This window comes from Oncorhynchus mykiss, chromosome 9 (assembly GCF_013265735.2).
Source record: "Oncorhynchus mykiss isolate Arlee chromosome 9, USDA_OmykA_1.1, whole genome shotgun sequence".
Lineage (NCBI taxonomy): Eukaryota > Metazoa > Chordata > Actinopteri > Salmoniformes > Salmonidae > Oncorhynchus > Oncorhynchus mykiss.
In genome coordinates this window covers 41,642,910-41,665,512 of record NC_048573.1, presented here as the reverse complement: position 1 = coordinate 41,665,512, position 22,603 = coordinate 41,642,910, and the positions used below count along the sequence as shown (strand labels likewise).

Sequence of the window (22,603 nt, the reverse complement as noted above, 5' to 3'; positions counted from 1 at the left end):
TCAAATATGATCCGCCGCGGTGGTGGTGGGTCAAACGGAGTACACCTCCTGAGCTCCCACGCGTACTACCTTAGCGGTGTCTCTGCGGTTAAACCAACGAGGTTTTTGGACGAACGGTAGACCACCTCCACTTCAGGGCAAAACGGATACCATTGCAGATAAAAATTTCATATTTCAGTATGAATGCAATAGGTGTTGTTTGAATGGAAGAAGGGTATATCAAATCAAGTGGTGTTCGACCTAGCACGTCGAAACAGAAAGGCCTTGTCTCGCAAGTCCCAGTGAATCTTGTTTGCTTGCTACTTTCCTAGCTGCTAGGGAGCTATTGTATGCTAGCTAAAACGTACAAGGATTTGAACTCTAGCCAGCTCAAACTGAAAATGCAGTTGCATTGAAACACTTTTCTTAGCCAAAAAGTCTATTTTATATTTTAACTTTTTCTATAGATGGCTAGTTGATGTAAGTAGTTCGCTGCTAGTTCATTTATTTGGGTTCCACTGCCTAGTAATATTGATTTGAATGTGCAACCAGCCAACGTTAGCTAGCTGTCATTTTCTCAGTAGCTAACTACATTGCTTTATTATGCTTCTTTAGCTACCATAGTTGTAAGCATTAACGTGGAAGTAGCTAGTAGGAGGCTAAAGGAGCATCCGCAGTCAAACAAGGAAGTACATTAATTTGGCTAACTAGCCCCTGTTTTTGTGCCAGACCAATGAGAGGGTGACTCACTGGAGGCTGGTTTGATTTGTACGTTACTAGAGCTGCATTGGGCACGAGCAAATTTTTTTTTTTTACCCTCAAACCATTCTAGGTAATTTGGCCACTTGTCTCGTATCTCGACAGCTAATCGATAGGTAGGATAGCTAGCTAGTCAGGCAGCTGACTCGAGGGCAAAATGATTCCAGACAAAGCACCAAAGGAGGACGTTTTTCATGCAGGAGGAGCCTTGAAGAAGAATGCTCATGTTCCCAACTTTGAAAATTACAAAGAACTCTACCTGAAATCCATTGAAAATCCCGATGGTAGGCTTTCGCTACACCCGCAATAACATCTGCTAAATATGTTTATGTGACCCATAATTTTTTATTTGATTTCTACAAATACACGTATCAAAGCCTTGTCAACAACTTGTGGAAGTACAAGCATTGCATGAGCGAACACCTTTTCACTTCTGTTTTTACAAATGATTTGCCTCGTCTTTCGAGAAGCTGAAATGAATGTGTACTGATTGCACACTCCACACAGCACCTACAGCCAGTGAGCTCACTGACTCATAGAAACGAGTTCGTTTCAGAATGGATAATTAATAATAAACTGTTCATAAATGCATCTACAACCAAAAGCATTGTATTTGGTTCAAAGCATTCTCTTAGACGTAATCCTCGCCTGGAGTTGTGCATCAAGGGTGTGACCATTGAACAAGTTGAAGTAACATTGGATGGTCATTTATCACAGTCAAGTCATATTGATAAAGTTTTTGTGAAGATGGGGAGAGGTATGTCTGCTTATAAAAATATCTGTATTTTTGATACACAGGTCAACTGTACTAGCTAGTTGTTCAGGCTCTGATCTTGTCCAATCTTCATTATAATCCAGTAATATGTTAAGGTGCAGAAAATAAAGTCCTAGCAGCACGCCTTCCCCTTAACTGCATACCAAGAAATAACAACAACCATGCATGATAGTGTTACATGGGTGTGGAGAACTACTTCTAGTCTTTAAAAAAAAACGTGTGAAAACGCCCAACCCCTTGTATAATGTATTTGCATACACTTCAAACATTCACCACTATGGATTTCTTCACGATACCCAAACCAAAAACAGATTTAATGATTCGCTCAGTTATGTATAGAGCCATGTCGTCATTGAGTGCTCTGCCGCCAGAGGTTACTCAGGCAAAAAGCCAGTTTAGCTTTCAAAAACAAACATCTTGTATCACAGCGCCTATACTATTTTTCTAAAGATATAACTATACTCTATATATGAATAGTGTGTAAATAGTATATATGTTTCTTTGTGACTTTATTTTGAATTGAATGTTATATCTTCTTGTCTATAACTGTTCTGTACTTTGTGTATTTGTATGGTTTATGTGGACCCCAGGAAAAGTATCTGCTGCATGTGCAGTAGCTGATGGGGATCCTAATAAACTAAACTTATGCCACTAGGTCTTGTTTTACTTGGGACCCAACAATGTATACATTGCAAGCATATCCTTAATATTTCTGTGCTAATGAGCATAAAACACGCCCCTTCCCTACTTGCCTCACTTCATGCTCTCTTATATCTGCAGGGGTGGATAAGGATAGCTAGCCAACAGCATGCAGTAATACTGTTTTAATTTTTAATTTTTTTATCTGTCTAACATGGATGTCTGACATTTCTGTTCTTCCTGGTGGTGGAGGCTGCAGGTGGCCTTGCATGATTGTCCCTTTCAACCACCAGTTAGTGGTCATCATAATGGCTCATTGTTTCCTTATTCCAGAGTTCTGGGGTGACATTGCAAAAGACTTCTACTGGAAGTCGAAGCACACGGGCCAGTTCTTGGACTACAACTTTGACGTGACGAAGGGGGAGATCTACATCAAGTGCATGGAGGGGGCCACCACCAACATCTGCTACAACGTCCTTGACCGCAACGTTCATGAGCGGAAGCTTGGGGACAAAGTGGCGTTCTACTGGTCAGTGTGTGTGTGTGTCAAGGGAATTATGGAGGTTGTCAAAGCACTCTCTTGTTGGCCGTTCTATGGTTCTCTGCTTGAGGGGGGGGGGGTGTCCCTCAGGAACAATGGGATGGAATGCTAGGAGAGGAGGCTAAATAGTTCAACAGTGATCCGTGGTCCTTCGTCTCTTGCCTCATTGCGCATTAGTCATATCAAATATTTTTTCCCCCCCCTCCTTTGTGAAAGCTAGCCTCAGTTCAAAGATGTCCCCATGAATGAATAGTGAATCCATGGGGACGAATGGGCTTCTAGTGCTGGATGGGTTTTTAGGGATTTGTTAGCTATTTGTGTGTTATGTTGGTATAAGTGAGCTTTGAAGTTGAGATGCAAAAATACACATATAAAATTGGTTGTTTGGATCCTGGCTGCTGATTGGACTAGCAGCGTTCCAAGCCTTTCTGTTTTAGCGTCAGACACACCTATGCCTGCTAATAGTTAAATCTGAAAATTATCACTGCGCCGCCATAAGAATATCATGTTCCTGTCCTAATCGTCTCTTGTATTTATCTCGTGGATTATTTCTTCTTGCTTCCAACCTAGCATTTAGTTTGGTACAGCGGGGCTTAATAAATACAATCCTCGCTGTCTGATTTCGGGAAACAATATTTCACTTTTTAATTTTGATCTCTGTAGTACCAGTGCTCCCGAGTGGTGCAGCGGTCTAAGGCACTGCATCTCAGTGCAAGAGGCGTCCTACAGTCCCGGGTTCGATTCCAGTCTGTATCACATCCGGCCGTGATTGGGAGTCCCATAAGGCGGCGCACAATTGGCCTAGCGTCGTCCGGCTTTGGCCGGGGTAGGCTGTCATTGTAAATAAGAATTTGTTCTTAACTGACTTGCCTAGTTAAATAAAGGATATACGTACATGCATGCATACTATTGTTCAAAAGTTTGGGGTCACTTAGAAATGTCCTTGTTTTTGAAAGAAAATCACATTCTGTCCATTTAAAATAACATAAAATTAGAAATGCAGTGTAAACATTGTTTTATTTTTTTATTTAAAAAAAAATATATATATATTTTTTACCCCTTTTTCTCCCCAATTTCGTGGTATCCAATTGTTGTACTATCTTGTCTCATCGCTACAACTCCCTTACGGGGTCGGGAGAGACGAAGGTTGAATGTCATGCGTCCTCCGATACACAACCCAACCAGCCGCACTGCTTCTTAACACAGCGCGCATCCAACCTGGAAGCCAGCCGCACCAATGTGTCGGAGGCTACACTGTGCACCCGGCAACCTTGGCTAGCGCGCACTGCGCCCGGCCCGCCACAGGAGTCGCTGGTGCGCGATGAGACAAGGACATCCCTACCGACCAAGCCCTCCGTAACCCGGACGACGCTAGGCCAATTGTGCGTCGCCCCACGGACCTCCCGGTCGCGGCCGGTTACGACAGAGCCTGGGCACGAACCCAGGGACTCTGATGGCACAGCTAGCGCTGCAGTACAGCGTGTGTAAACATTGATAATGTTGTAAATTACTATTGTGGCTGGAAATGGCTTAATTAAAAAATAAAAATAAAATGGAATATCTACATAAGCGTACAGAGGCCCATTATCGGCAACCATCACTCCTGTGTTCCAATGGCACGTTGTGTTAGCTAATCCAAGTTATCATTTTAAAAGGCTAATTGATCATTAGAAAACCCTTTTGCAATTATGTTAGCACAGCTGAAAACTTGTTCTGATTAAAGAAGCAATACAACTGGCCTTCTTTAGACTAGTTGAGTACCTGGAGCATCAGCATTTGTGGGTTCAAAATGTCCAGAAACAAAACTTTCTTCTGAAACTCGTCAGTCTATTCTTGTTCTGAGAAATGAAGGCTATTCCATGTGAGAAATTGCCAAGAAACTGAAGATCTCGTACAACTCCCTTCACAGAACAGCGCAAACTGTCTCTTACCAGAATAGAAAGAGTGGGAGGCCCCGGTGCACAACTGAGCAAGGGGACAAGTACATTAGTGTCTAGTTTGAGAAACAGACGCCTCACAAGTCCTAAACTGGCAGCTTCATTAAATAGTTTCCGCAAAATACTGGTCTCAACGTCAACATTGAGAGGCCACTCTGGGATACTGGCCTCCTAGGCAGAGTTTCTCTGTCTAGTGTCCGTGTTCTTTTGCCCTTCTTAATCTTTTATTTTTATTGGCCAGTCTGAGATGTCTTTTTCTTTGCAACTCTGTAGTCTCAATTCATTGGTTTACGGACACCCAAGCTCCCAGTCACATCAAAGTTGAATTCATTTAGGTGTCTGCGTTGCGTGTCTTGCAAATTGTAGCGCAGATATTGGCTTATGATGAACAACATTAGGCCTACACATAACTTGTACTATGGTGACTGAGGTCTCAACTATGATTTTAGAAAACTGACTTCTCACTACAGGAGAAGTTCTCACTAGTCGAATTTTGAAGTGTATTCCGTACCGACGGGCTACTCATTACATTGGTTAAAGTTAGAAGAGATTTTGCAGAACGTCCTACTTTGCTGTAGCTTGACATGCCATTCTCTGTGCTCGTGACTTCTCAAGTGTGAAATGTTTGTCCCATCAGTTCCCATGTCCGATCAGCCTGTGCATAACATTATTTTGGCCCTGCTGCTTATCTTAGTCAGTCCAATGGATATGTCCTTTCTTTAGGAATTACTTTTTTTTTTGTCTCTGACTGATGTTGTAATAGGAAAGCCTATCGTCTGTTGCTAGGGTACTTTAGCTGTTTTTGTCCCTAAATGCTCTAATTTGTACTGTAGTTCATTGTGTTTATTCTGTGCTGATGTAGGTGCTAGGCAGGCATGTTTTTTCTTTCTGTCCTCTGCCAACCTCTACAACAGTGGAGTGTTTCATCATCTTGTCTGTGAGTGCTGAAAGTGTATTCATAGGACTGGCTGCCTTGACTTGTGTGTGTTTAGTCACACTCTGTCACCACCATGGGGAGGGGAACTAGTTGGATAACCTTGACCTGCCAGCAGTCGTGTGAGACTCGATCAGAGTGAAGCTCATAAATAAACATCAATCTAAACGGAAGGAGTGTACAGTCTATTGAGAAATCCATGTTGTGTGAAAGCAGAGCTTTGCATGGGCCTTTTCGTGCTTGCACATAAACGGTTGCGAGATAACAACAGTGGCCCTCTACAGTATCTGGCAGGCCTATTGTTTCTCAATCTAAATTCACAGCCAGACCCAGAAGCACTCTCTTCCCTTTAGATTTCCTATTACACACAGCCTAATAGGCTTTGTCCCTAAATGCCCTAATTGTTACTGTAGTTCGTTATGTTTATTCTGTGCTGATGTAGGTGCAAGGCGGGCCATGAACCATTTTAGGAATGTTTTACTTGTCCGAAAGCTCAAATTATAGGTGACTTGAAATTGCGCTATTGTGTTATTAAAAATGTACATTTATTATTACCATACAGAGAATCATACAAAAATGTATGATACCATCTGCCTGTTGGCTTATTTGCAAATTCAAGCCGGTCTCAAAATAGGACACTTTTTTCCCTTCTAAGAAAAAAGCTCACTTTTCATAGACTGATATGTACAAATTCATGCTCTTGTAGGAAGCAATGACTCTCCCATTGCTGACTAAAATTTGCTATAAGTGGGCTAGAAACGAACTAGCAAATAATGTCAACAAATGTGCAAACTTGGCTGCACGCGTGCTAAGTGGTTAAGTTTGTTGGTAAGGTACTTTGTTTAAATCCCCAAGATGACTACGGTGAAAAATCTGTCGACGTGCCATTGAGCAAGGCACTTAACCCTAATTGCGCCTGTAAATCACTCTGGATAAGAGCTTCTGCTAAATGCCGAGTGTAAAATGCTCTGTGATTTCAGATGTGCATCTACTAGTACTCTGACTACAGGTGATGGAAAGACCGCTCGTGCCAGTGAACTAGAACAAGGCTACTCCAATGCGCTCCTCAGCCTACAAAAAAATGACCAATTCTGTTTTAAAGTGTGGTTACTGGGCAAGTTTGTTTCTCTGTTAAAGCACTATGTCCCTCCTAACACAGTTGGCTATGTCATCCCTCTGTGTGAACACTGGCCCATAACAGGAGCCCCAAGAGACTGCTGAGAAGTCAGAGCAAAGATCACTTATCAAGTTCACCCATCTATCCCACATTCTGCCCAAGGATAGCAATCACTGTGCCATCCTAAAACATACTTTTACGGGGGGTGGAAATCCGATTGTGAAACTCCAGATTGCTTAATATTACACAAGGCTCGGTGAATTGATGATAAAATAACTGACAATATAAACTAGCCAACGCCCTGTGAGAAATGTTCCCTCTAAGCTGTGGTGCAACAAACCAAATCAGTGCACACTCTGCAGTCTTAAGGGCTTGTCTTTAGAGTTTACCAGTCATGCTTTTTTCATTTTAAGAGGATATTTCAAGAGATAAATTACTCCACAGCTCAGGCACATTGCTGAGTAAAGCAGAGGCAAAATGTCAGTATATTACTTCAACCTTTGGCACATGAGACTTAGCTAGAATAGATCCATCGTGAGCACGAGCTTTGTGAGCATGTTGGTATGAGTGAATGTTTTGAGTAGTGTTCGACCAATTCTGATTTTTCAACGCCGATACCGATTATTGGAGGACCAAATAAAGCCGATGCCGATTTGTGTATATATATATTTGTAATAATGATAATTATAGCAAAACTGAATGAACACTTTTATTTTAACTTAATATAATACATAAATAAAATAAATTTAGTCTCAAATAAAAAATGAAACATGTTCAATTTGGTTTAAATAATGCAAAAACACAGCGTTGGAGAAGAAAGTAAAAGTGCAATATGTGCTATGTAAAAAAGCTAATGTTGAAGTTCCTTGCTCAGAACATGAGAACATATGAAAGCTGGTGGTTCACTATTCCCAGTTAAGAAGTTATAGGTTGTAGTTATTATAGGAAATATGACGTGTCGGCTATTTCTCTCTATACCATTTGTATTTCCTATACCTTTGATCGGCTATGAAAAGCCAACTGACATTTACTCCTGTGGTGCTGACTTGTTGCACCCTCGACAACCACTGTGATTATTATTATTTGACCCTGCTGGTTATTTTTGAACATCTTGGCCATGTTCTGTTATCTCCACCCGGCACAGCCAGAAGAGGACCGGACACCCCTCAGCCTGGTTCCTCTCTAGGTTTCTTCCTAGGTTCTGGCCTTTTCTAGGGAGTTTTTCCTAGCCACCGTGCTTCTACACCTGCATTGCTTGCTGTTTGGGGTTTTAGGCTGGGTTTCTGTACAGCACTTTGAGATATCAGCTGATGCAAGAAGGGCTTTATAAAATAATTTGATTTGATTTGACTATTGGATGTACTTATAAGCACTATAGTATTGCCAGCCTATTCTCGGGAGTTGACAGGCTTGAAGTCATAAACAGCACTGTGCTTCAAGCATTGCGAAGAGCTGCTGGCAAACGCAGGAATTTGCTGTTTGAATGAATACTTACGAGCCTGCTGCTGCCTACCACCACTCAAACTGCTCTATAAAATATCAAATCATAGACTTAATTATAATATAATAAACACAGAAATATGAACCTTTGGTCATTCATATGGTCAAATCCGGAAACTATCATTTTGTTTATTCTTTCAGTGAAATACAGAACCGTTCCATATTTTATCGAACGGGTGGGAACCCTAAGTTTAAATATTGCTGTTACATTGCACAACCTTCAATGTTATGTCCTAATTATGTAAAATTCTAGCAAATTAATTACAGTCACACAGTTCGCAACGAGCCAGGCGGCCTAAACTGTTGCATATACCCTGACTTTGCTTGCACTGAACGCAAGAGAAGTGACAATTTCCCTAGTTAATATTGCCTGCTAACATGAATTTCTTAAAAAAAATATATATACTTCTGTGAATTCATTTTAAGAAGGGCATTGCTGTTTATGGTTAGGTACGTTTGCGCTTTTGTTAAATTACCCGTTTGACGAAGTTGAAGTAGGCTGTGATTCGATGATAAATTATCAGGCACTGCATTGATTATATGCAACGCAGGACAAGCTAGTTAACCTAGTAATATCATCAACCATGTGTAGTTAACTAGTGATTATGTGAAAATAAACTTATCTTATAAAAAATCTAACTTCTTTGGGATAGGGGGCAGCATTTTCACTTTTGGAAGAATAGCCTGCCCAGAGTAAACTGTCTCATACTCAGTCCCAGATGCTAATATATGCATATTTATTATTACTATTGGATAGAAAACACTCTGGAGTTTCTAAAACTGTTTGAATGATGTCTGTGAGTATAACAGAACTCATATGGCAGGCAAAAACCTGAGAGAAAAATCCAAACAGGAAGTGGGAAATCTGAGGTTTGTAGTTTTTTAACTCAGCCCCTATCGAATACACAGTGGGATATGGGTTATTTTGCTCTTCCTAAGGCTTCCACTACATGTCAACCGTCTTTAGAACGTTGTTTCAGGCTTCTACTGGGAAGGGGGAGCGAATGAGAGCTGTTTGACTAAGGGGTCTGGCAGCAGCCTCGTTCTCAGTCACGCACTTTCACATGAGAGGTATCTCTCGTTCCATTGCTCGGGAGAGACGAAAGTTGAAAGTCATGCGTCCTCCGATACACAACACAACCAAGCCGCACTGCTGCTTAACACAGAGCCATCCAACCCGGAAGCCAGCCGCACCAATGTGTCGGAGGAAACACCGTGCACCTGGCAACCTTGGTTAGCGCGCACTGCGCCTGGCCCGCCACAGAGGTCGCTGGTGCTACCGGCCAAACCCTCCCTAACCCGGACGACGCTAGGCCAATTGTGCGTCGCCTCACGGACCTCCCGGTCGCGGCCGGTTACGACAGAGCCTGGGCGCGAACCCAGAGTCTCTGGTGGCACAGCTGGCGCTGCAGTACAGCGCCCTTAACCACTGCGCCATCCGGGAGTGTAATATAACTTTTTGAACTTTTCGTCCGACGTTCGTCTGGACCTGAACGCGCGTTTGGATTTGTTTACCAAACGCCCTAACAAAAGAAGCTATTTGGATATAAATATGCACTTTATCGAACAAAACATACATGTATTGTGTAACATAAAGTCATATGAGTGTCATCTGATGAAGATCATCAAAGGTTAGTGATTAATCTCTATTTGTGCTTTTTGGGACTCCTCTCTTTGGCTGGACAAATGGCTGGGTTTTTCTGTGACTTGGTGGTGACATAACATAATCGTTTGTGGAGCTTTCGCTGTAAAGCATTTTTGAAACCAGATATTGTGGCTGGATTAACAAGAATTCCGCTAGCGGAACCCCAGTCCTAGACGGGTTAATGCTAGCTAGCAACTTACCTTGGCTCCTTGCAGCCACAAGGTCCTTTTGACACTGCACTTGAGTAACAGGTGGTCAGCCTGCCACGCAGTTTCCTTGTGGATTGCAATATAATCGGTGTCCAAAAGGCAGATTTTTACAGATTGTTATGAAAACTTGAAATCGGCCCCAATTAAACAGCCAGTGGTTAAATTGAACACTGGACATTGGCATCCCGGCAACATGACTAAAACTATGGCCGTCTTGATCGGGAAACATCTCTACAAACATTATGTATGATACATCTCTGTTCTTGATCCCATCACAGGGAAGGGAATGAGCCTGGCGACATGATGAAGGTGACCTACAGAGAGCTGCTCCAGCAGGTGTGCCAGTTTGCCAACGTGCTCAAGTCCCAGGAGGTGAAGAAGGGGGACCGTGTGTCAATCTACATGCCCATGGTGGTGGAGCTGGTGGTGGCCATGCTGGCCTGCGTCCGCATCGGGGCTGTGCACTCAATCGTGGTGAGTAGCTAACTGCCACCATCTCAACCATGTCTGGATGAGGCCTTTAGGTACATACCATACCAGCCTGATTTTTCTACGACTTGCCATGCTTTCCATCTGGCTACCCCTACCCCGGTCAACAGCACTGCACCCCCCACAGCAACTCGCCCATGCCTTCCCCATTTCTCCTTCTCCCAAATCCAGTCAGCTGATGTTCTGAAAGAGCTGCAAAATTTGGACCCCTACAAATCAGCCGGGCTAGACAATCTGGACCCTTTCTTAATAAAATTATTTGCTGAAATTGTTGCAACCCTTATTACTAGAATGTTCAACCTCTCGTGTCGTCTGAGATTCCAAAAGATTGGAAAGCAGCTGCGGTCATCCCCTTCTTCAAAGGGGGGGACACTCTTGACACCTAACTGCTACAGACCTATATCTATCCTACCCTGCCTTTCTAAGGTCTTCGAAAACCAAGTCAACACGCAGATTACCGACCATTTCGAATCCCACCTCACCTTGTCCGCTATGCAATCTGGTTTCAGAGCTGGTCATGGGTGCACCTCAGCCACGCTCAAGGTCCTAAACGATATCTTAACCGCCATCGATAAGAAACAATACTGTGGTTCACCAACTACTTCTCTGATAGAATTCAGTGTGTCAAATCGGAGGGCCTGTTGTACGGGCCTCTGGCAGTCTCTATGGGGGTGCCATAGGGTTAAATTCTTGGGCCGACTCTCTTCTCTGTATACATCAATGATGTCGCTCTTGCTGCTGGTGAGTCTCTGATCCACCTCTACGCAGACGACAACATTCTGTATACTTCTGGCCCTTCTTTGGACACTGTGTTAGCAACCCTCCAGGCAAGCTTCAATGCCATACAACTCTCCTTCCGTGGCCTCCAATTGCTCTTAAATACAAGTAAAACTAAATGCATGCTCTTAAACTGATCGCTGCCTGCACCTGCCCGCCTGTCCAACATCACTACTCTGGACGGCTCTGACTTAGAATACGTGGACAACTACAAATACCTAGGTGTCTGGTTAGACTGTAAACTCTCCTTCCAGACCCACATCAAACATCTCCAATCCAAAGTTAAATGTAGAATTGTCTTGCTATTTCGCAACAAAGCATCCTTCACTCATGCTGCCAAACATACCCTTGTAAAACTGACCATCCTACCAATCCTCGACTTCGGCGATGTCATTTACAAAATAGCCTCCAATACCCTACTCAACAAATTGGATGCAGTCTATCACAGTGCAATCCGTTTTGTCACCGAAACCCTATATACTACCCACCATTGCGACCTGTACGCTCTCGTTGGCTGGCCCTCGCTTCATACTCGTCGCCAAACCCACTGGCTCCATGTCATCTACAAGACCCTGCTAGGTAAAGTCCCCCCTTATCTCAGCTTGCTGGTCACAATAGCATCACCCACCTGTAGCACGCGCTCCAGCAGGTATATCTCTCTGGTCACCCCCAAAACCAATTATTTCTTTGGCCGCCTCTCCTTCTAGTTCTCTGCTGCCAATGACTGGAACGAACTACCAAAATCTCTGAAACTGGAAACATTTACTTATCTCCCTCACTAGCTTTAAGCACCAGCTGTCAGAGCAGCTCACAGATTACTGCACCTGTACATAGCCCATCTATAATTTAGCCCAAACAACTACCTCTTACCCTACTGTATTTATTTATTTTGCTCCTTTGCACCCCATTATTTCTATCTCTACTTTGCACATTCTTCCACTGCAAATCTACCATTCCAGTGTTTTACTTGCTATATTGTATTTACTTTGCCACCATGGCCTTTTTTTGCCTACCTCCCTTATCTCACCTCATTTGCTGACATTGTATATAGACTTATTTTTCTACTGTATTATTGACTGTATGTTTGTTTCACTCCATGTGTAACTCTGTGGTGTTGTATGTGTTGAACTGCTTTGCTTTATCTTGGCCAGGTCGCAATTGTAAATGAGAACTTGTTCTCAACTTGCCTACCTGGTTAAATAAAGGTGAAATAAATAAAAAATAAAAATTAGATGCCGTCTTAAGCCACTTAAGTGCTAAATGGATGGAATAGCCATTTTACCAGCTCTTCCTCGTACAGATTTCGAAGGAACAAAACTATCTACCCACACCCTACAAGGCAAACACTTACGCACACACTGCACAGTGTATTTGGTTAGTGTACTTGTGTTTTTATTTGTGTGCTTTCCAGTTTGCAGGCTTTTCGGCAGAGTCGCTGTGCGATAGGATCCTGAACTCCCAGTGCTCGTTGCTGATCACGGCCGGTGAGACTGCAAACTAAACTGCAGTAATAATGAAACTCTTATTAGATGGATTATAGTGCCATAGATTATCCCATGACCTCCTAATCCACGGTTTTAATTAGCCCTGCTTTATTTTGCTCATAGAGAGAGAGAGCCCAGTGTATAGGCTTACCGCATCACACTACAGATATTGATCTGGAGTGACGCTAATCGTATAAACGCCATAACCATAACCTCTTTAGATGGGGTTCCTTTGTGTGCGCCATGTGGGCGGTCATTGGCAATTTCTCCCCTCTGATAAAGACTGTTGCTAAGGGGACTAAAAGTTGTTTTCAAACTATTAAATTATACTAGAACCCTAGATGTGCATTTTGGGATTGTTTGACATCTGAAAACCCTCAATACTAAAGTGTTTTGTCACTTTGCTATACATATAATCTAAGATGGAATCATTCCTTTTCATAGTCAGTGGGTTTCAAAATATCAAGATGAAGATTGTTCCCGGGCTGTGACGGGTTCATGCCAGTTCACTGACAGTCACATCTTACAGTACCAGTAACGTCCTGTCTATGGCAATAACTGCCCTGCCTTTCTCTCATTGTTCGGTGTGAACCCTTTCACCTCATCCATTCTGAACTCCCCCAACACTGACATGCCACCCCCCTTTCTCAGATGGGTTCTACAGAGGAGATAAGCTGATCAACCTGAAGGTGATCGCTGACGACGCGCTGCAGAAATGCAGGGACCGGTAAGGACCAAGCTCTTCATGACGCACTGCTTTATCTGACTAGCTCACAGGAGGTTGGTGACACCTTCATTGGGGAGGACGGGCTGGTGGTAATGGCTGGAGCGGAATCGGTTGAATGGTATCAAATACACCAAACGCATGGTTTCCATGTGTTTGATTCCATGCAATCTGTTCCAGTCGTTATTATGAGCTGTCCTCCCCTCAGCAGCCTCCACTGGACTAGCTAGTCGCATTTACACACTTCTACTCGGTTTGCCGTTCCTGAAGAGAAGGTTTGTCTTGGTATTTCCAACAACACATGCCCATGCTTGCCTCCATTAGATGTCTCCTTTGTGTGTTTACCTAGAGTGGGCCGTGAAGACGTGAATCACGACTCTTCTTTCTCTCTTCCTCGTCTTCTTAATCTTTCCCACTCCCCCCCTCTCGTCTCCTTCTGTCAGGAGTTTCCCAGTTCAGAGGTGTATCATGCTGAAACATCTGTCCAAGGAGGTGGAAGCCATTCCCCTGGTCTCCCAGTCCCCCCCTGCCAAGCGGCCCTGTCCTGACCTGCAGGTGAGACCAGCAGCAGAAGCCCCACTGTCCTATTCATCAGGGTACACCATAGTAAAAGGTTTTGCAATGGAAAATAAAAATGGGTGTCACTTATTAAGAAGATCAGGTAGTCCCTCCCTTTTCCTCCAGTTGGTGCCTAATGAATACGACCCATTTGTTCATAGGGCAGGTCGATCAACTTTACCACATGCTACGGGGGCTACTGTTTAGTAAATAATGGCTTAAGTCGTCATCCCTTTAATGTTAACCTGTGTTTTGTTTTTCCACTTGTATTTCCTGAAACAGTCAAGACTTTTGCCTTGGTGTTTGTATAAGATGAGAAGTATAGATGTATGGCTTTGTCTCAGATGTCACAGTTCAAATGACATGAAGCCACCCCTCTTTTTTTTATATACGTCTGTTGAAATAACCGTTTCTATTAACCCCTTCTAGCAGGAGAAACAGAGAGACGGCGTCAAGAAAATTCGTCCCGTTCCTCAGGTATTTCAGATTTCCCTGAGCTTGAATTTCTTGTTTCCTTGTTTATTTTTTTCATAAACACCTTTGCCTGATCCTCTTCTCAGCGGTAGCCTAACCCTGGGGGTCGATCCTGTGTTCCACCTATATTAACACCTTAACTGCTGTCTCTAGAGGTTCTCTCTCTCTCTGTCAGTGTCTGTCTGTGGTCTTACTAACAGCACTCTGCTCACAGCTGGTCCGGGGTCCCTTACCTTCTCCGCCTGGATTTAGCCTTTACTTTTAGCTATACTTAAGTTAAGATGATCAGATCATTGGGTTTAAATTGGACCTGAAAGCAACACTGAAGGATAAACAATAACTAGAAGGTTTCAAATGGTAATTGACCTCTGACTAACCATGTAGATGTAGTGTATCAATATAGATCTCTTATGCCGTCAGTGGGGCCTTTCGTTTCCTGCTATAGATAATGGCAATATTTATCTTACTGTGATTGTGCAGCACTGTCAATATACACTCAGTGAGTGTACAAAACATTAGGAACACTTGCTCTTTCCTCGACAGACTGACCAGGTGAATGCTATGGTCCCTTATTGATGTCAGTTGTTAAATCCACTTCAATCAGTGTAGATGAAGGGGAGGAGACAGGTTAAATAAGGATGTTTAAGCCTTGATACAATTGAGACATGGATTGTGTATGTGTGCCATTCAAAGGGTGAATGGGTCAGACAAAATATTTAAGTGCCTTTTAAATGGGGTATGGTAGTAGGTGCCAGGCGCACTGGTTTTAACATGTCAAGAACTGCAACGTTGCTGGGTTTTTCACACTCAACAGTTTCCCGTGTCTATCTAGAATTGGCCACCACACAAAGGACATCCAGCCAACTTGACACAACTGTGGGTAGCATTGGAGTCAACGTGGGCCAGCATCCCTGTGGAACACTTTCCACACCTTGTAGTCCATTCTCAGATGAATTGAGGCTGTTCTGAGGGCAAAAAGGGATGCAACTCAATACTAGGAAGGCGTTCCCAATATTCTGTACACTCAGTGTATATCAGTATATGTGCAACACTATCAATGTGATGCACATGTATGGCATTTTTCAGAAATACTATGACGATAAAAGTGGGCTGAAAATGCAGGACCCTACCCACAGTTTAAGAACATCTGTACAGTATATTTCATTAACCCCACCAGTGACGTTTAACCCCCAAGAACAGCAGCCTGGGAGATGCGTTTGATTATGAATTCTGGAAGTTGCATTATTTGCTCACTTCTCTCACCTTAGTTTCCCAGACTGCTCAAGTGTATACACTGCTGCTTCACTTAGACTTGAATCCCTGGCGCCTCGCTTTCTTATTCTCTCGTTTGTTCTATTCTTTCTTGTCTAAGCGGAAGGGTTGATATGAGCTGACTTAATGATTTAAAAGCATTTCATATTTCTTCCTACAGCTTAATATGAGTGTTGTCTGTTAGGCTTGGATGTTGCTCTTGACTGAATAGAATCAGCTGAATTAATCATTATTGTTGATGCGGTCTCTCGCACGGGCTGAAAACATTCAGCTATCCGTGTCACCCGGTCAATTATTCTGTGTGAGTTTTACCTGTGTGTGTGTGGTTCCGCCAGGTGCCGTGGAACCCAGAGGTGGATCAGTGCTGGCACAGCTTGCTGAGCGGCGTGTCTGACGAGTGCGAGCCGGAGTGGTGTGACTCTGAGGACCCCCTTTTCATCCTCTATACCAGCGGCTCCACGGGGAAACCCAAGGTGCACAATATCGCACGCAAAAATGACACTCCGTTTCTGTCTCTCTGTGTCCACTCGGGGAAACCTAAAGTGCACGTCTTCATCTTTCTCGGTCACGTTATTAATTTGTTTGCCTCCCCCTCTCTCTGTCTCTTCTAGGTTTTTTCACTCTTGTTTTTCTTTCTTTCTTCACATGCACGTCAGTGCTGCTGTCATGATCATGTGTGCTTCTTCTCGTCAGGGTGTTCTACACACCGTCAGTGGCTATATGCTCTACGTGGCCACCACCTTCAAGCTGGTGTTTGACTACCAGCCTGACGACGTGTACTGGTGTACGGCCGACATCGGCTGGATCACGGGCCACTCCTACATCACCTATGGACCCCTGGCCAACGGTGCCACCAGCGTCCTGGTGAGTGGAGGACCCCACAGGCTTACTACTGTCATTAGTTCCGTTTGGGCTCTGGCGCACTATATAGGGAGGCTTTTTGTGATTAATTATGAGGAATTTGTTGCTTTTCTGGGCTTCCACTTCAGATTTTGTGCAACAGGTTTATAATATCTTTTGATTTCAAATGGTGTCAAAAACCTCCACACTCCATGTTGACAAACTGTATAGAGATATTTGCTGTAACCAAGTCATGTTTTTATTGTGACTCATCTCGTACAGCGACTCATTAAAATGTCTTCTCATAAAAAAAGTTGTAAAACCGGAGGAGAGCGATCAAAGGAGATGTTATTTTCCACCTCTACTTCCTCACGTAGTTGAGACAGCATTATCTTTGTTATCAGACAGCCAATGATGACTTAGTTTATGATCATAGTTGTTTTGACATAATCTGCCTCGGGCTCTGTGTGGTGGTCATTTTGTGACTGCCTCTGACTCTGTTGTGATGTGAATGTGATCGGTGTCCAGTTCGAGGGTCTGCCCACCTACCCGGATGTGAGCCGCATGTGGGAGATAGTGGACAAGTACCAAGTTACCAAGTTCTACACGGCGCCCACAGCCATCCGCCTCCTCATGAAGTATGGCAGCGAGCCCGTCCAGAAGTGAGTCTCCACACACTTGGCTCATACACCCTGTTTCTAACCAGGATTGTGTTCATTAAGGCACACTGTCGCAAAATGTTTTGCAACAGAAAACAAAACTGTTCTAATTGGAGAGTACTTCATGGTTTGACCCAGTTTCAACCATTTCTGCCCTATTGAACACAACCTAGGCCTGAATATGACAGGACTTCATACAGAAAAGGGTCAGTGTCTACAGATGGGGCTATTGAGTGCTCCATCTGCTTAAATGATCCTTTAAGTACGTCTACTGTGTAGATGGTCTGTTTTTGCCTTCTCAATATACTGCTATATACACAAATGCCTGCATGTTTGGTTTTGTCCTTTTGTGTGAGTCTATGGGAGTGTGTCTTCCAGGTTAACACGTTCCTCCCATTGTTTGTGTCAGGTACAATCGGGAGTCTCTGAAGGTGCTGGGGACGGTGGGGGAGCCCATCAATCCAGAGGCGTGGCAGTGGTACTACAGCGTGGTCGGGGAAAAGAGGTGCCCTGTGGTCGACACCTTCTGGCAGACTGAGACCGTCAGTACCCACTTGTTTGTTTTTAATGAATTGGTCGTTCTCTGAATTCAGCACACACAGCTGTGTTTCTATTAGTACAAATAGAAAACAATAACGGGCCATGGTGGCTTCCTTGCGGCATCGACATCTCTCCTCTGTTTCTGTCACTGTAAACTGTAAATACTGAAAGGTAGTTTCATTTAGCCCTTTTGGTGTGTGACTGAATCTCTCTTTCCATTTGTTTTTCTCTCAGGGTGGCCACGTGTTGACTCCTCTTCCTGCTGCCACGCCCATGAAGCCTGGCTCTGCTGTAAGTGTTACGTTGATTCTATCAAATTCTCCACTAAGATGATGCATGCCTCCTGTCATTATGAGGGCAGAGTCGGTCTAATTTGCTCTCTGGTCTTTCTCCTCCACCACCAGACCTTCCCTTTCTTTGGAGTTGTCCCAGCCATTTTGAATGAGTCTGGGGAGGAGCTGGAGGGACCATGCGAGGGTTACCTAGTAAGAAAACTGTAGAAATTACCCAGTACTTTTATTTAGCTGCAAAAGTAATTATTTCTCATATATGCAATATGTTGTCGGCATTTGATGAATTGGACTTTCAATGCTTTTTTTACTTTTTTTGACATCCTTGCATCTTGTCCTCCTCAGGTGTTCAAACAGCCCTGGCCAGGAGTCATGAGGACGGTGTATGGCAACCACCAGAGGTTTGAGACCACCTATTTCCAGAAATTCCCTGGATACTACGTCACTGGTGATGGTAAGATAAGGCTAACATGGTCTTGAGCACCATCATGACAGATGTTTATAGAATACCGCACAAATATGTATTCTTTAAGTGGCATCATATTATAGACTTCCAATTTGTTTTATGTATACTTGTTTAAATCAAGACCCCCTGTAAATGGCACTTATGTATTAACGTTTCCCCCCCAGGTTGTCATAGGGACAAGGATGGTTACTACTGGATCACAGGGAGGATGGATGACATGTTGAATGTCTCAGGTCAGTACTATCAGCTGGAGCTCTGTGAAATGTAATGCGTAGTGTTGGTATGTCTACTATGTGGTCTCTTGTTCTTCCCTACTGCTAATGGTGGAATTCCCCTTTGTGTTGTAGAACATAATACATTATGCACAGGATACAGAAGATGTAAACTGTACAGTGAAATGGTTACTTGCATAGTGGAGTCTTTTGTTTTTAGACTTGTAGCTAGCTAGCTAAACAATATGCCATGATTCCAACTCTAATGCAGAGTTCAAAACAACTGTGAACTCGGAAATCTCTGACTTCAGTGGGTTCAAAACAACTGCGAACTCAGGGTAAAAAACGTGCTCCAACTGGGGAAAATATATTTGAACGGTCATCCAACTTGGAATTCCAACTCGGGAACTAGAGCTCCGACTTTCCGACCAGAAGATAGATCTCTGACGTTGTGATTTGAACTAGTATTTTTAAGAGTTACCAGTTCTGCCCCTCTGTCATAGATGCCCTTAGTTTGAAGATGTAATCCGGAGACAGGTGTTTTATATAACAGCGTTCTCGTTTGGACACTCTCCGCGTTTGGCACTCCTCTCTGCTTCCACTGGGCATTCCACTGATTTAGAAACTCGAGTCAACCTTTCCTGTGATAACGGCACCGTTTCCTCCTACAACTGTCATCAGAAGAATCTACAATGTCTGGTTCAATGATAAATGTTTTTAACTAAATCAAGGATTTCCTCATTGTCTGATTAATTTTCAGAGTCATGAATAGTGTTCTGCTGTTGTGAAAGATTAGATAAAGTTAGTCCTCCAAGAAGGTCTGACTGATTGATAGAGAATGTTACCTTACATGCTCCAGCACTGAAATATGATTCAGAGCTAAGTAGACTGTTGTACTATATTCCTTTCAATGGAGTGTATGCATATCTGGGTCATGTTAAGTAGGGCACACCGTAGCACAATATTTTGCAACAGAAAATATCTTTGTTGGATAAGTTTAGCTAGTACCTCCCCGTTTCTAAAGGTTTTCTCCCTACTGAACACACACCAGGCCATCTGCTGAGCACGGCAGAGGTGGAGTCAGCCCTGGGAGAGCACGCGGCAGTGGCCGAGGCAGCAGTGGTGAGCCGGCTGCACCCTGTCAAGGGGGAGAGTCTCTACTGCTTTGTCACGCTCACCGATGGAGTCGGGTTCAACCACACCCTGGAGGCCGAGCTCAAAAAACAAGGTGTTTGCATGCGCGTTAGGCCAAGTACTGCCACTGAACATGACGAAAGGGATTGTCCTCGAAGGCACCATCCTTGTTTACATGCATCTCAGAGACGATAGGTTCCTGTGTTGAAGCAGATTAATTATAACTGGGATTGAGGATGTTCAGATGACTAATGCTGTGTATTATTATCTGTTGTGACAGTGAGAGAGAAGATTGGTGCCATTGCCACCCCCGACTTCATACAGAATGCCCCAAGCCTTCCAAAGACCAGATCAGGTGAGAGAATAGCACATATGATGCAACATTTTACCCTATGATTTGAAAGCCGTTCTGAATGAGAGCTTGTAAATTGCGTTATTGAACAAATTGCCTTTCTTTCTCTCTGTGTATACAGGTAAGATCATGCGGCGCGTGCTACGTAAGATTGCCCGTAACGAGCGGGACCTGGGGGACTTGTCCACCCTAGCCGACTCCTCGGTCATCGAGCAGCTCTTCCTGAACCGCTGCTGTGGCGCAGTGTGAGCTTCCACCTGCAGAGGGAGCCAGAGAGCCCTGCCAGGGCAAAGCTGGAAGGAAGGGGAGGAAGAGTTGCAGAAGGAGATGCATGCATTGAACTGTAGAGCCATCACTGTGGGGCTCAAGCCAAAACTGGGTTTGAGGAATCACATCCCTCTAGTTTGTCAGGAGTTTCAGTTCTCCCCAGTTATAAAGTACAGTTGATGTACTATTAGATTCAAAGTTTGCTTTTTTTCATTTGAACTATGTAGACTTTTGTCATTTTGTTTAATTTTCTTTGCAGGTTGACATAGGATCGCTATGTGTGTTTGTGTCTGCATGCTTGAAATGTTTTAAGTTGTTGGTGTATTTTCTACTCCCTCTGTAATCTAGAGACAGAGGGAGTTTGTTAGTGTGTACATCTCTTTTAGTCTGTGAGTGTGGGATGATTGTACTAGAAAGAAAAGGTCACATTTTGAAAAAAACAACTGTTATGGTGCCTACCTACTGGACGTCAGCCCCCGGTGCTGTGGTAGAACGTTGCTGTCATTGATGAACAAATGTCAAGGGGGGGTACATATTTGGCATAGATGCAAGGGCCTGTTATTGCCCTTTATGTCATAGGACCTCGCTTATACATGATTGTAGCTCTAATGAAGACTTGTTTATTTCAAAGTGGGACCAACATAAAATGCAGGACCCGTTTAGATTATTATTAATTTAAAAAAAATGTAATAGCAGAACTGCCATTGTGTTCATGTGCCAACATAACATTGAAGCTGGATGTTATAATCGTGTCGGTTACATTTTTTAAAATTTATTTTGAAATAACTTCTGGTATTAGGGCCTGGGCAAAAATGTTTTTACGTTTTGCAATTTTATCTTTTTGTTGCCCCTTTGTATCAAAGCGACATGCAATAACTCATTTTAATTTGACTTGACTACTTCATCTAGTTTTAGTGGTCGTTATTTTGGATGGAACCTGGGTTGCATTCACTAGGCACTACTTTCTTTTGCATACCCTGATGAATACAACCCTGTCCTGGGCATGTTGGAGTGCTGTAAATAATTTTATTAATTCATTTGCATCTCTCATCTCGCACCTCTTTGTGCAGTTTGTCTTGACCTTTCTTACATTCTCCAGTAGATGGTGCTATAACATGATTTCTGAAATCCTCAGGTTCCTCAACTCTACTACATCTTTTCCCTGTAGTGTTCTTCTTCTATAGCCAGTTTGATCTGTCAGTCAGCAGACAGTTCAATGGATATTATATGCACACAATGATAGACCTATACTGTGTCCAGTTGTGTCCAAGTTCTGTATCTGACTGAACAGGGCATGATGCATAGCATGGATGTGATGGAATTGTTTAGTTAGAAGCAGAATACTCTAGGAGACATGAGTATCACAGAAATACTACTTTAAGCACGGCTGCCTGTCGAAACAAATCCGTGGACGACTTATCTTTCTTGTCGACAATTTAGCATTTTCTGCTATAATTGGCATTATTTTTCTTCCAAGGATACATTATCATAAGATGAGTTATAAAGTCCTTAATCTTTCCTTTTTTTTTTTTTAGTATGGCATCCATTTTTCATAGTTTAATCTTGGTCAGAAAATAAAGTGTATTATTTAAAAGTGTGAATGTATTATAGAATACCGGTATGCTGCTGCTGTAAATGAAATACTTCTGCAGATTGTGTGTGTGTGTGTACATGCGTCGTGGCCAGGTCGTCATTGTAAATGAGAATAGTTTTCTCAGTTGACTCATTTGGTTAAATAAAGGTCAAATAAAAAGCGTATTGTCTGGGTTGTTGAATTGTAGTAGCTGCCCAAATGCTCGGTGTATTCGTTGATGCTCTTGTGTTTCATCAACTGCCTCGTTTACTGGAAGCCACCAGACCATATCTTCTAGCACCAATGCACATATTAATCATCCATTCCACCTCCATTGTGTTCCATTTGATTCCTTTTCAGATTTTCCCTAGAATGGAACCTACTATCTGAGTGGAACCAGCACCATCCTCAAGCTGGCAGTGTAGAAGCATCGATAAGACCTGGTAAGCCTTTGTCA

General features: G+C 43.2%; 1 protein-coding gene across 2 annotated transcripts; it reads left to right on the top strand.

Moving 5' to 3' along the window:
- On the top strand, nt 1-22,331 carry LOC110532102 (acetyl-coenzyme A synthetase, cytoplasmic). Of its 2 annotated transcripts, none has more exons than XM_036988018.1 (18): nt 1-1,022; nt 2,486-2,681; nt 10,314-10,509; nt 12,713-12,785; nt 13,437-13,512; nt 13,953-14,064; nt 14,500-14,544; nt 16,149-16,286; nt 16,507-16,677; nt 17,182-17,315; nt 17,722-17,854; nt 18,087-18,143; nt 18,257-18,337; nt 18,488-18,596; nt 18,773-18,841; nt 19,872-20,048; nt 20,235-20,309; nt 20,428-22,331. In XM_036988018.1, the coding sequence occupies exons 1-18, from the start codon at nt 896-898 to the stop codon at nt 20,553-20,555; spliced, it is 2,097 nt and encodes a 698-aa protein (XP_036843913.1). In that variant the 5' UTR covers nt 1-895; the 3' UTR covers nt 20,556-22,331. The 2 variants fall into 2 exon arrangements, with proteins under 2 accessions (XP_036843913.1, XP_021471390.2); XM_021615715.2 differs by having other exon boundaries at nt 3-1,022; nt 14,497-14,544.
- The last annotated feature ends 272 nt before the right edge of the window (nt 22,332-22,603 follow it).

What these genes read in the sequence shown, in the direction of transcription:
- LOC110532102 (XM_021615715.2), top strand. Translation starts at nt 896, where the DNA reads ATGATTCCAGACAAAGCACCAAAGGAGGACGTTTTTCATGCAGGAGGA. An exon ending in CTGCAGAAATGCAGGGACCG is followed by an intron (nt 13,513 to 13,952) that starts GTAAGGACCAAG and finishes TCCTTCTGTCAG; the next exon opens with GAGTTTCCCAGTTCAGAGGT. An exon ending in GGCCGAGCTCAAAAAACAAG is followed by an intron (nt 20,049 to 20,234) that starts GTGTTTGCATGC and finishes CTGTTGTGACAG; the next exon opens with TGAGAGAGAAGATTGGTGCC.